Source organism: Ostrinia nubilalis, chromosome 13 (genome assembly GCF_963855985.1).
Source record: "Ostrinia nubilalis chromosome 13, ilOstNubi1.1, whole genome shotgun sequence".
NCBI classification, from domain to species: Eukaryota; Metazoa; Arthropoda; class Insecta; order Lepidoptera; family Crambidae; genus Ostrinia; species Ostrinia nubilalis.
The window spans coordinates 10,236,187-10,250,661 of NC_087100.1; the positions used below are offsets into that span (position 1 = coordinate 10,236,187).

General features: G+C 37.2%; 1 protein-coding gene across 1 annotated transcript; it reads right to left on the reverse strand.

The window, feature by feature from the left end:
* Positions 1-737: 737 nt before the first annotated feature.
* LOC135077643 (uncharacterized) lies at positions 738-13,328 on the reverse strand. The gene is made up of 10 exons (XM_063972199.1): positions 12,856-13,328; positions 10,970-11,047; positions 8,880-9,049; positions 5,276-5,480; positions 4,803-4,990; positions 3,803-3,947; positions 3,038-3,229; positions 2,804-2,919; positions 2,489-2,635; positions 738-2,121 (listed from the first exon to the last, which is right to left on the reverse strand). Exons 1-10 carry the CDS (start codon positions 13,282-13,284, stop codon positions 1,809-1,811), a joined length of 1,983 nt encoding a protein of 660 aa, XP_063828269.1. The 5' UTR covers positions 13,285-13,328; the 3' UTR covers positions 738-1,808.
* Positions 13,329-14,475: the final 1,147 nt, after the last annotated feature.

The following is a 14,475-nucleotide window of genomic DNA, read 5'->3' on the forward strand; positions in this document are numbered from 1 at the left end:
CCACGTGATGGATACTAAGTAGGTGTTACGTCAAAATATGTACTTTTTCTTAATTAGGAAATGTAAAAATCCAGAACCTAACAAATATCCATCAAATGTCCACGTCATACTTAGGTATTAGTGCTGAAAATATAGCATAAATTATGTCTTGAGTAATATTTCCATGCTTAAAAGCCGCTTTATGTGAGTTTAATGGAGCTAAACCAGGTAAAAGAGATTAGATGCAGGCTCATGAGCCGACTTTAAGCGCCTTAAATGGCTTGTGTAACGACCACCGGCTGACCAAGATCTACTTCGATCCACTTAAAGTATCCTCGCAAAATTGGAATCTTTCTAATCTTCTTAAGAATCTTCGATACTTACCTACAAGTTGGGTAGCAATACTTTTGAGTTTACACAGTTTAATTAAGGGTAGGCTTTATAGGGTAGGCCTCTCGAACTTCGTTAACACAATTATTGGGATATCGCTTCGCGGATAAGTAGAGCGTAGAAAATATAGCATTCGACTTGTGATCAAAATGATATGTGTATATTAAGTCTTTTTTATTTTCAATCATTACAAGTAACTTAAGTACTCGTAAGTCCATTTCAGTGAACCTGAAATAGCTCTATTATGCAACAAAAAATATTATACCTAGCCTGTTGTGCTGTTGACTGTACTACAGAATATTAATAAGTAAGTACCACTGTACAAACAAAGGCGATTGGTAGTTAACGAAAAAAAAACTATCAGTAGGATCTCTTACAAGTATTTATTTAAATAGGATAAAACCTAAGCGTATTCTTTCATTTCGCTCTATGAACTCATAAGATGGTAAAGATTATTCAATAAAAAATATTCCTATGTCTTAAACAAAATAGTAAAAATAAAGCAGGTGCTACATTATTGTTTGAATGAAAAATATAACAATACGAGTCGCAAGTCGTACAAATAATTTTATTGAAAAAAAAAAATCATTAAAATATTGTAAACTCTATCACAGAATATAATTAGGTATGTAGAGATTGATTTCGATGAAAATAAGTAAGTAGTTCAGTTTATTCACAGAGTCCTTAATAGTCCCTAATGTCGATTGGCGGTCCATCAATCACTGCATCACAGATTCACCGCACATGGGACAGTTCAATCAATCAAGTTCGAAAGTCGAAATAGAAGGCAGGCGTTGTCTTAAGCAATTAATATTGAGGGGTACAATTATTTCTGACCTGATGTTAAAGTTTCTTGTAGGTATGTAGTTATATCTATCGAGAATAGACAGGTAGTGCCTGTTGTAACATACCTTTGTTGTCACTTATCATACGCTTTGCAATGGAGGGAAGTCGAAACTTAACTTCGAACTCCTCCTATGTTCTTCTGATTAATTTCGTTGCGGATCCAATGACAGTTTAACTTTCCCCCGGGACAAACTTGACTTTCACTGGTTGGGTTTTTATTGGCGATCAAGCTGTAGATCCTGGCTACACAGGAGTTGCAGCGGTGGGAACGAGAGGTGGGAATAGCTTCCGTTGTCCCTTTAGATTACGTTTCAGCTATCTGCCGAGTATCTATCAGCTGATTTCCGGTGACTCTATTTGCTAGCAATATATCTAATCAAGATTTGTGAAACTAAAGAACTAAGCTAAGAAAGATTATACCAACCGAATAGAGAACCACCTCCTTTTGTTGAAATCGGTTAAAAAGCAAGAAGGCGTAACGTGAGTTTGTTGTTTTGTGTGTAAAAAGTGACTGTATAAGTGGGTATTTAAGAACATAAGTTAACAAAATCTTCTCTTATAATTTAGAGGTACCTACCTACTCGTAGTACAAATTAAACATGAAAAGTTTTATTTCCTAAAATAACACCTTGCTGCTTAGCGTCTACCGTTAGATTTGACGATGGTTCTATCGTCGGGTAGTGTGTTTTATATGATTCTTCCCCTTCTTTCCCTTCAAAGCATGTGTCATACAAGCTAAAGTCTTCCCGATCTAAAGATTTTAAGTTACATATAGATTTGTTTTCGTTGGAATACACGCTGGAGTTTAAACTAGGTTTTCCGCATTTTTCTTCATTTTCCATTCGATTTTCTATATCCAGTGTTGATTGAGATTCGAAATGATGTGGAGTCAAGTTGTCAGTGGTTCTGCAAATAAGAATTCAGTTGCTACATCCAACAGTTGAAAACATTTCATGTAGGTAAATAAGCGGGTGTTGATAGAAACAGGCTAGAAACTACCAGGACCAGGGGAGACCGAAGTGAGTTGTAACATAGGAGAGTTGGGACATTGTCGATTTTTGGAAACCCATTAACTGTTAGCACGCAAGAGATATTGCTCACCGCAACAGAGCGCATTCGTTAATTCCAGTTACGTGCTCGCTAGTAGTTAACAAGTTCCAAAAAATCGACAATGTCACAACTCTCCTCTGTTATAACCCACCTCAGTTGGGTTGCAAAGTATTTAGGAGAATGTTTGAGTAAATTCTTGATTATGAATAGTGTAGGTACTCACTGAGAACCCTGCAGGTAGTCCTCAAGGTTCTGAGCCTTCGGTCGGAAGCCAGTCACGTGGCGGCGATACGTCACTGTGTCACTCTGGACTGGAGGCACAGCCTTGTCCGACGTCTTCTGAGCCTCGATTTGATCGTTACACCATTTACTGCAATTGGTTGATGAAACGCTTGTGACATTGTCTCTTGAACATTTCAAGTAGGTAGAGGTATATGTTAGCAAGTGACGTCTTTCTTTACATTAGCAAAGTAACTAATACAAAACAAAAGCTTGTCTTTACCATCGTTTAGCCAAGTGTTTAGGGTGTTAAATTTACCTGTACATGTCCCAAGGTGCAGCCGGATCCTTATTGACTCTTGAAGCTCGAAGAAGATTTTTATTAGCTCTCCACCATGATATGTCTCTTCTCTCTAGCGGACATACTTCTTTGACCTGCAAGAAATACTTATCAGTCAATTCCGAGGACAAGAGAAAATTACCAACTAAGAATCGAATTCGTGATCCGCGGCGTTCAAGACTTACTATGCCAGTCTGTTAATTTTGCACCAACCTTATAAACAGCAACTCCAGACAAGAATATGCAGAGTATATTGACCAACGTCAGACAGAGAGAAACAGTTCCCAGCAATGCTAACTCAGCCGCCGGGTCCGCGCTGTAGCGGTACGAGGTGATCACCCCGGAGAACCGAGTCTCGTCCTCCGCGAACACCAGGTGTACCAGTGCCATCGACCAGAGCAGACCCTAGAATACAAAGGAATCCAACACATCCCAAAAAATGGCACACCGTCTTGCAACTGGAGTAATCCAATAGCACCTTTTGCAAGACATAACAAAAGATCATATTATTATTTAAAAAAAACTTATCTGTAAGTTACAGTGGTAATGGGTATGGGACTATGGGATGGGCTAGCCATTAGGGTGAGCGCCATATCTGACCGGCGAAAAATCGAATAGACTCTCTTAATGAAGACCAGCACGTCTCGGCAAAGACTAAAATGTAGAATCAACGAAGGACGAAAAAAGGTAGATCAAACTCTTTGGCGGTTTCGGGAAGTCCAAGGGTAGATTACATACAGGCATAGCCCATAACTTAAAATTAGTAGGTTCATGCGGCAGTGGAGAGGTGCGGGAGGAGCGATATGTGACGTAACTGAGCTATCATAGCATATATCACCGCTCGTCTGCCGTAGGAAGGCTAGGAACCTATTCAGCTAGCTATTTCTGTTAAATCATGTCACTTATTGGTACAATATTACCAAACATACCTAATTATTTCCCTTAATAAGAGTATTTCTACTAAATGATATCACTTACAGCGTTCACTGCAGGCGGTAGCAAGGATGCTGAGATGGCGACGCCCACCAAAGAAGCAGTGTATTCGCTGAGCACAGCCAGCGCCACTCCTGCGCCGCTCGGGATCGCTACGAGCACGCCCAGCCATAGGGAACGGATCTCGCACCTAGAAAGGAAAACATCAGGTAGATAATAGACTGGCTAGTTTATGACTATCTTGCCATAGACAAAGCAGCTAACGCACAACTCTACAAAATATTTGTTTTTACTTTTATTGCTATAATCTGTGGTTATCAGGCTAATTAATAGAAGTGACATTGTATTGAATTTTACCTGATTCAAGTGTTGAAAATCTACATACATTCGAGTAGCTTTAGGTATTAAAAGTAGTGTTCCATTTAGACTTCATATTTCTGCAACTCTACATGGAATTTAAAACCAGGAAAGTAAATGAGTGGCGAGTGGCGACCTTATTTCAAATGTATGCTTTCATTCCATTCAGTGTATGAAGAGGGTGACCTCATCTACACTAGCATACCCGACAATGAGCAAGTGCTATGTGGGCTGTAATTAAGCCGTTTGGTGTAGTGGTTCAGAACGGACTACTATGCCGAGAGGTCCCGGGTTCGATTCCCGGCCGGGCAGAAATTGAAATGATGAATTTTAATTTCTGTGACGGTTCTGGGTGTTACTATGTATAATATGTATGTATTTAAAAATAAAAAGTATATAAATAGTATATCCGTTAAGCTAGCACCCATAACACAAACATATTAATTGCTTACTTTGGGGCTAGATGGCGCTGTGTGAGATTGTCCAAAGATATTTTAATTTTTTTTAAGTAATTAAAAAAAATCAGACAAAAGAAATATTGTTTCACCACAATAGTCTACGGTACATACAGGTCATACAAAGTTCTCAATCACTAACGTTAATTAAGTGAATTACCAAAAAAGCTGATCAAAGCAGACTGCTGTCACATACAGAGAACATACTTAGTTGTAAAAGAAAAAAAAATTACCTTGACGTCATCTCTTCAGTAGGCCACTCGCCTACCCCGTACCGGTCATCGACCGCACAGATGGTCAGGCCGAAGATGAATCCCATCACAAGAGCGAGGAACAAGCCCAGTATTTCGTGAAGAAGACCCATGTGTTGGAGCGAGCGGTCGCGGACTGCAGTGCCTAGAGTTGCTGCTGTGATAGGAGCCTGCAAATATTAATCAAATAATGATTAAAAGTGCTTGCTAAAGGACGAAGCACACTTAACAACCCAGAAACGTATCGTAACCGTATCAACTCGAAGCGGTCAGTATTCTTTGTACCTATGAAACTCCGTACTGCAACGTGCATTTATCAGCACCGTAAGGTACACGCCTCGCCTCGCGCTGGGAGGCGATACGGTGTAGGTTGGTCCCTTTCGGGTTGATAACATGTGCAATGACGTTAAGACTATAACTTCGAAGCTTTAAAAGGATGTTCTTCCAATTATTACCATCAAAGGCGATATCAGCATGCTAGCAACAATGATGACCGTGGAGTCTTCGACCAGGCCAATGGCGGCTACGAAGGCAGCCACCAGCAGGAGGAACAGCCAGTCGAAGGTCAGGGAGGCTTCAGCTCGGACGTCGTGGAGCACTTGGGCAAGGTTGTTGCGAGCGCGGACTGATGATGAGAAGCGGGACCAGGCTGAGTTACCACTGTAAAGAAATGGCAAGGTAAGTAAAAAGTTCTACTTTTTCTGTCGTACGCCGTACCCTCCGTCTGCAATATTTATCCGTTGAAGCTGGGAACCAATATGCTCCTTTTATAATCAGACTTAGAGATAAGTAGGTAGATAGCTGTTAGAGAGTGCTAGATACTAGCTAGCAGTGCAAAATGTCCAATGATTGGATTATACAAAGTGTATAAGGAATAGACATAAACGTAGTTTAATTTAAATTTTTTTCTTCTGTATCTTCAGAAAAAGTCTTGTTACTATAATGAATTTCCCAACTATACCTAAACCTATGGTGTTAGGTTTTGGCTTTATTTTACTGACTACACCAGCTAATTAATTAAGCCGCGTTCGCAAGTGATCGATGAAGAAAACTTACATTCCGTTTACAGAACGTTTGTTTGGAATCACTTAGGTAAGTGGCTTAAACCTACGTACGTAATGTGTATTACAAAATTCACTATTTGCGAAAAGTATAGTGAAAACTCACACCCGTATTCACAAACTTATGAGGTATCAGAGTGCGCGTGGACGCACAGGGTGGCATACGAACCAATCACAGAGCTCTATTCAAGGCTGTGCGTTCGATTTGCCGCTTCACTTATGCAAGCATCGTTTGTGAATTTCTTAGATCTGTTCTGCAGTACAGAAACAGAACGTAAAATCCGATTTTGTTACAATTCTTCTGGGATTTGCAAACCCGTATTCAAAGCACACCTTCACTATTTATATGAAGTAAAACCATGAAAGAGCTTTTCAAAGCATGTTCGTAGAAAATCTTGTCGTTTGTGAGGTTATCGGAATCGGCTTTGCTGCACTTGCATTTTATGCAAAAATATTTTGCGATATTATTGGAGTATTGGAAAGTCTAGAATATGTTGAACTTGTGCGATAAAGCTTTTCTATAAGAACTAGCGACCGCCCGCGACTTCGTACGCGTGGATCCCGTTTTACCCCCTTCATCTATCTTACGCGGTTTAGATTTTTTCATACACATGTTTTTTACCGCTAACTCCCGTTCCCGTGGGAATTTTGCAATATCCTGTTGTAACTAAGCTTTAAGTTTACTAAGGTACTTGCATGCCAAATTTCAAGCGTCTAACTGAAGCGGTTTAGATTTTTCATACAAAAGGATTTTCTCGCTATTTCCCGTTCCCGTGGGAATTTCGGGAATTCCTTTCTTAGTGCACCTCTACGGTACCTAAGCTACGTCCCTTCCAAATTTCAAGTGCCTAAGTTTAGCCGTTTAGGCTGTGCGTGGGTCTGTCAGTCAGTCAGTTTCTCCTTTTATATGTGAAACTTGGTTAAGTGGGACCTGGATAAGTGAGAAACCTCCATAACTGGAACTCATGCTGAGGTCCCAACACTTTGGCACTGAATTACCTCTGTTAGTGGGACGAGGTAAGCCTCTATATCTGGGATTTGTTCTTTCGATTTATCATCATAGTTACCTCTATAACTGAGACAGCGAGTAAATTTTATATGCATAAACCTCTGTAACTGAGATAACATTGTTTGTTTACTCATTCTTATTCTACCCACAAATTCCACACCTAATTCCAAGTACGTAAGTACAAATTTTGAGCTTCAATTACCTTCAGTTTTAGTTTCGCTTTACTATCATACAGATGTTTATTTGAAAAATTCCAAAACGAAAGCTACAATCGGTATCATTACGTGAAAAACTGAAGTTAATATCCGTTTATGAAAGTGGGAAGACACGCGAAGAAGTTTGTGCCGAATTTAATAATCGCACCTGTATAACTGAAATAACCTGTATTCTCACCTCTATTAATGGAACCCTCTGTAAATGAGACAGATATTTATTTATACCTGTATATCTGAGACACTGGGTAAGTGGAATACCTCTATAAGTGAAACGACATTGATGTCTCACTTAACCAGGTTTCACTGTATTTATAAGATCGTTGGTTACTGGCTGAATGGTAACCGAATTAATTTGAGCGAAAAGGGGCTTGCATCATTTATACAGTGTGAGTCACGTTAAAGTGTACATATGAAAATAGATAAAACTAGACCTATTTTTATCGACAAAAAAGGGGTCAAAATTTTTTTGAGATTTTTTTTAAATTTTTTATCGAATTTTTTTTCTTCCAATTACTTATTGTAAAGAAAACGTAATAACTTTTAAACTAAGCGGTATATCCTGATAAAATAAAAACAGTAATAATGCTAAATAACAGGCGATACTAAAAAATACATAAAATACACAAAAAATGCCAACAAATAATAAAAAATGATACTTTTTGAAAAAAATCTGCTTTTAAATTCGTGTTTTTTTGGTTATTTGATAAATTTCTCCAAAAAATACCCCTATAACAGGTGGTTTTTATTACTTTTTATTATTCTCTATCGTATTATCTTTGTAAAACCAAAAATCGCATGTCTCTATCCCTATCACAACATTTGCTATGATCGTTTGAACAAAGGCCTGCCACAACATTATTCTCCGCTACAGGTAGAGACAATTTTAATTTTAACTAAAATGCTTATTTTACTTCGAAATCTTTTGTTTTTATTTGAAATCTAACTTGTCTTTATCAAAATTACAAATCTAGAGCCATTTTCAGTTTCGTTGTTAACGAAGCGTTGAATGGCGCGCCCGGAGAGGCTTAGTTCAAACGATCATTGCAAACGTTGTGATAGGGATAGAGACATGCGATTTTTGGTTTTACGAAGATAATACAATAGAGAATAATACAAATCAATAAAAACCACCGGTTATAGGGGCATTTTATGGAGAAATTTATCAAATAACCAAAAAAACACGAATTTAAAAGCAGATTTTTTTCAAAAAGTATATTTTTTTATTATTTGTTGGCCTTTTTTGTTTATTTTATGTATTTTTTTAGTATCGCCTGTTATTTAGCATTATTATTGTTTTTATTTTAACAGGATATACCGCTTAGGTTAAAAGTTATTACGTTTTCTTTACAATAAGTAATTGGGAGAGAAAAAAATCTATAAAAAATTAAAAAAAAATCTCAAAAAATATTTTACCTCTTTTTTGTCGATAAAAATAGGTCTAGTTTCATCTATTTTCATATGTACACTTTAACGTGACTCACACTGTAGTTAATTATTTTTGTTGTATGCTCCTCTCGCCAGATGTTACGCTCAGTTTATTGAGATCTAGGCTTCTATCTCGAAGCAGGATTTTTTTAAAATTTGTGTTGTGAGTAAGTATGATAGAATATTATATTATTATGACCATGGACATCTCCCAAAGTCTAGCAAGATAGGTAGCAAAGTAAGCAGTCTATATCTAAAAGACTCGATAATTTCGATTTCTTCGCAAAGTGACACATATGAGTACCTAACATAGTACCACAGTGTTTATTTATCTGTAAAAAAGATTTACCTCTTCCAATTATCTCTGTACGAAGTTTCCTTGTCTTCTTTATTGCACTGGTAAAACAAATTGCACGGTAGGACGCTCATGGATGACTGGTACCGATTGCCGATGCCAAATGTCTTCAAAACTTGCAGCAACTCCTCGCATAAGTTGCCCGACTTTAGGGAGAAAGTCACCTGGAATAAAAACAAAAGAATGTAGAGTGTGTGCTAAAGGATAAGTACATTGAGATTTGCTTTTGAATACATTCGTAGAGGCAAATATGAAATATCACGTAGAAGTCTACGCTGTTAAAACGATATCGATTTTATAATTTTTATATGTAATTAGGTAAGGTTATTAACTCTATTAAGACTAGAGTAATAGTCCAGTAAATGGATAATTACTTCAATACAATGTAACACTTCACTCAATAAATTCTGCTTAGTATCAGATTACTCTACACTCATCCTACACTGCTACATGTTACATTGTGAATGGGTTCTGAAGTGCAATATCTCACTTGCTTCCCATGGTGTGCCATGGTGGTGGCTCATTTCAATAAAAATATGATGGTTTTATTGCGCGTGTAGAGATTCGTTTTGCGCACTGAGGAGTCCGTACTTATACTCACTCTCTGTCCTACATTTCTTTCTTCTTTTTTATGGAAGTATTTCTGAGTCCACACAAAGTATAATACTAACTCTATCATGTTTTTATTGTTTTTCATAATGCTTACAGGTTCAAATTACCGTATATTGGGATTGATATTTATCTAGACAGAGGCATGCTCACAGCTTCAAGTGATCGTACTTACACCCTTCAGGGTTTTATGTTTACTAAGACAGAGGCTGGGGCTGCGTTTTAAGATATAATAAGTAACCTTGAAAAATAATTTGTTACTCTGCTCTGGCATCCCAGTGTGATATGATCTTTAAGGTATGTAGCAGCTTTCAAGCACCAAGTAAACTAAATGACGTACACGACCTTCTATTTTCCTTTGAAGGAAACCTTTTGGCGACAGAGTTCAATGAACCGTATAAACAATGGAAAAATTTCCTTTGACTAGTTGAAAACTAGACCCTTTCAAACTGCCTTGGAAGTTTACCATGGGTTGTTTGTTATTTACCCTTGAACTTGCTATGTTCAGGGGTAATAATTTTTATGGCCTCAGTTGCGGTCTTTTCTTCTACAGAATTGTATTTATTATAGCTAGAGACGCCACACAATCATATCTACGACAATAAAGAAAGTCGCTATCGATAGCTGTAGTCGTAGTACCTACTTATTCATTTTGATTTCTAAAAGAACCTCTAGTAGGGCTACCTACTCAATAGGGGAACTCCCGAGCATTCCACAACTGTAATTACATTTTCCAAACATAAATTAGCGTCATTAATGTTTAGAATCGAAGTTCAAAAAAGGGTTTTCCTCATTTTTACCAAGAATGAAAGGAACTGATGAATTTTAACTTAAATTTAAGGCAGCCATTAGCCTTATCAAAGATGCATGATCGGAAATGTCTTTTCCTTGTTTCGTGAATCATTTCAATGGCTACCGAATCAAATTAGGTACAATGCGATTGTTTACGATTTTGAACGATCCGAAACAAAGGATCTCAAACAATTTTACAGCCGCCTACTTAGGCTTGATAGTTATTTGTTCCATAGAAAGTTAAAATAGTTTGATTGTCATTCCTAGCACGTGATAATGAGGAACTGTGATGATGGCAGTCAGTTAAGATTAGTATCAGGCTAATGACTGCGGAATAGCGTATTCTTTGTAAACAACGTAATCTTGGTAATGTTTCGAAAAATGACATAATGCATAATTTGTTTGTTTTTGTATCTCTTTGTAACGTCATTTTATTTAAATCTTCTGTTTTTATATAAATTGTATCTCTTTTAAGCCTACAAATTTTTATGATTACCAACTACAGGCAGATAATGAGGTGAGGCCGTTCTGAGGACTAAACGTAATATTTCACGACGAGTAGAGAACTAGAGAAATTACTCCAAAGGAATTAATTTAATAAGTCAGCTCGACGCGATGAAAATGCACCAAATGCTAATTACTTGATTGTCCTTAGATGGATAGATAACTGAGGAAATGCTTACCTTCCAGAATTTGTTGTCCCTGGTAGCATTCCATGCCGCACTATTGATGTCAAGACGCTCGAGTATCTCCGAAAGTATCTGAAGATTGAAACAAAGTTTTTCAGTAAAACTCGTTGGCAAAATCTCATTCTTAGCCGGGTGTATGTATAAGTTGTCACTAATTAATATTAATATAATTTTACTACTTTCCATTTAAAGGCACTGAATGGACTGTAAATTAGTTCATCCATAAAAACAATAGCAAGTAGTCAATAAAACATTTCAAATGTAAAATTAAATTTATTTCACAATGTGTTTAGGAATAACTGTTTACCTGATAAGTAGGTATAGGTACCTACCTATCTCGAAACGACTTTTCATAATAATCGTAATTATGCTTTACATGCATTTGCTTTGACTATTATCTTGTCGAGTTGAAACAATGAGAATCTACTAAGGAAATGAATGAGTTCTTATCTAAAAAACCTATTTCACTAGATGTCTTTGTATCAAGTACCAACGCAGATAATTTTGTTCCAAGTTTCAAACTACTCAATATCATAGACTCCGGATGAGGATTTTAACCTGTTAAATGAGTAACATCGCTAGCAATCCGAAAAGTCTTCATTATCAAATTACTGATTGCGGCTGCACATTCAATTGATTGTAAACAATTGTAAAATGTTGGTAATTACATAGAGCGTTGATAATGAGCGGAATTTCGAATTAAAAGGCTTTTACGGTCTCCGGCAACTATTTGGTAATCTCTTTGTTTTTGGACACAAATAAATACAATTCGATAATATTATGCAACTTTGTAAAGCTTATTCTAGCTTCTAGCTTCGATTTTAATAAGTACCCACCCAGCTATCTAATAAATAAAATATTGAAAAATATTGACTCCTAAAAGTTTTCACATCATTACAGGTACAAGAATTTTGTATGACGTAATGTAATTAAAGGTTAAATCATTTGTTTACAAAATAAGTTACATAAACAAAAACAATTTTCCAAACATTTACATTTTTCATATTAAGTATGTAACTTAACCAAAAGAAGATGTTGAAAACCGTGCGGTTCGCCTGTTATTAATTTTACACTTACCGATTTTTTGTCTCTAAATTACGATATTATGATATTATGTGGACTAAACTAACACAGCATGTGATAAATTAATATTGTTCTAAAAGCCTAAAGTGGAGTTACGAACAAACACTAGTATAGGACAAACTGGAAGTTTGCGTATATCCACCGCTCACAGGAGCAAGATTAATTTGCTGATGAACATAAACTTTATGTGGGTCACTGAAAGCTTTTAAATAAATAAACAGTGTAACCGAGTTTTTTTTTAACTTTGAGTTTTGATTAAAGTTTTTGATGTTGTTTTTGTTTCAAAGTTGACACAATTTTGTGCACGACATTGAGTTTTGAAGATGCTATCCCAAGCCTCATCACATCAGACATTTTTCTTGGGATATGTTGTTGATGGCTATTTGGCGTAGGGTTAGAGCCTTATTTTTCTGTGATGCGGATTTCGACACGCGTAGATTTAATCCGCATGCGGACTGCCCGCATTTCATTGTCTCATACGTATGTTTTTCCCATTACGCGAGCTACATACAGCGGTTGTCTGCGGGCACATACCTACACGAAATCTTTGTCCTGCGTGCAACCAACAGCAGCGTGATTTTACACGCGTGCGGGCCAGATCCGCATGCGTGCCGAAATTGGCATCACAGGGAAAATACACTTACTGATAAATTGCTTTTAAGTCAAAGCGATAGTGCAATGCAATGTCGAATGCTATATTTTTTTTTGTTTGATTCCTAAAGGGACTAAGCACAACAGATGATTTATTTTAAAAATTAGTCACAAATGTCCATAATACTACACTTTCGCATACTCACAGTTTCAAGCGGCGTGTCCCAATGAAACGCACCCAAAATGTCAACCCCTCGCACCGGCCTAGTTATGTTCACTTTGTTCCTCTTTGCCTTCATAACTTGTTTCACCTCTCCCCAAGGAGACTTCACGTACCTATCCCGAACTTCATTCAAAGTAGTCTCACTTTTGCTTTTGTACAAATCTTCGTTTTCGTTCTTGTCCAGACAATCACTCGATTTGCACTTCGACATTGTGATGCTATCGTCATCTTTTGCAAACGATTCTACTGGTTTTAAGGTTCCAAAACGTCGCTGTTTCAACTCATGGATTATCTTGGATGCTTTCTCATATTTCTCTTTTTCCATGACGATGGCCGTTGATTTGTCTTTTTTGCGCAGCTCATGCTCGTAATCTTTCTGAGGCACGGTGACGATAAACAATACTCCTGCCATTATTCTTTTGTCGCGACGTGTTGATGGGACATGCGCGCGCGCCGCTCGCCTCACAGCGGACTGCAGACAGACCATGGTCGAAATGTCACCATAAATTGCGGATAATCGCTAAACAATTGGTTTCCTCGTTTTGTAACTTGGCGAAAATCTATACAAACTTTGTCGGCCATTATTAGGTAACTAGGATTTACGCTGGATTTACTTTAGTTTTCTAATAGTTTTGTAATTATAGGTAAGTACGTACCTATTAATAGTTACATGAACTTTATGAGATTTTATAATAGCAGTATCACATTTTCTAGAGCTACGTTCATGTTAAAATTTCGTCGGCTACAGATTTCATCCCTTATGTATGAGTGTAACATTTTTCATCTAGCATTCAGTAAACATTTTTCTGGGCGGGACAAATGTAATTTATTTGCCATCCTGTTTCGTATTCATATTGAGCTCAGCGTCTAGCTATTTAGACTAGCAATTTTAAAAGAACAGAACCTTGTTTCACAGGCACCTTGTAAATGATATGGTAATATTGTTGCAGCTGCAAGTAGGTATATACCACACATAGGTCAATTTAACACAGTAATAGTATGTTATTATTAATTTATATTGCTTGGTTACAAAATCGCTACTTAGGCTGAGTTGCAATAACCGGTGCTTTTTTATGGAGTTTGACAGATTTTTGACGTTATTAACGTTAATGATAGTGCAAGATGGTGCAACTCACATTAGCTACAGCCACACTACAGCTTTTTGTGCTCTCCTTCGTTCCCAGAAATTGGAGATTTCAAGTTTGACAATGAGACTATTGATGGTGTAGCGTGTAGGTAATAAATAATAGTAAATCCCTCGTTTGTCGTGAGTGTGGTACATTTATAGCCCAGTGTTTACTCCAGCATAATGTTCCCGTGTTGTTTGCCCTAGATTCTGTTGGTGAGTTAATGAAGTGTTATGGTTCAGCAGCGCAAGGCCGTTTGTGAAGACGCAGTTAATTGGGTTTTGTTCAATTAGCGAGTATTCCTGGGTGCATTGCTGCTCTAAATGATATTTTGTGGAGGTTTGTTTATGGCTCGAATAGGGTTGACAGGTTTCAAAAGTTCGGAGTTTTCAGGAACAGTCGCAATTCCGGATCCCTAAAATCTATTGAATCCTTTAATGATATTGAGTTTGAACACAATATAAACACCGGGAGTA

Coding starts and splice junctions, on each gene's coding strand:
- LOC135077643 (XM_063972199.1), bottom strand. CDS start 13,284: ATGGCAGGAGTATTGTTTATCGTCACCGTGCCTCAGAAAGATTACGAG. Junction 9,050..10,969: donor GGGACAACAAATTCTGGAAG/GTAAGCATTTCC, acceptor TTTTTATTCCAG/GTGACTTTCTCCCTAAAGTC. Junction 3,230..3,802: donor TACCGCCTGCAGTGAACGCT/GTAAGTGATATC, acceptor TTTGTATTCTAG/GGTCTGCTCTGGTCGATGGC.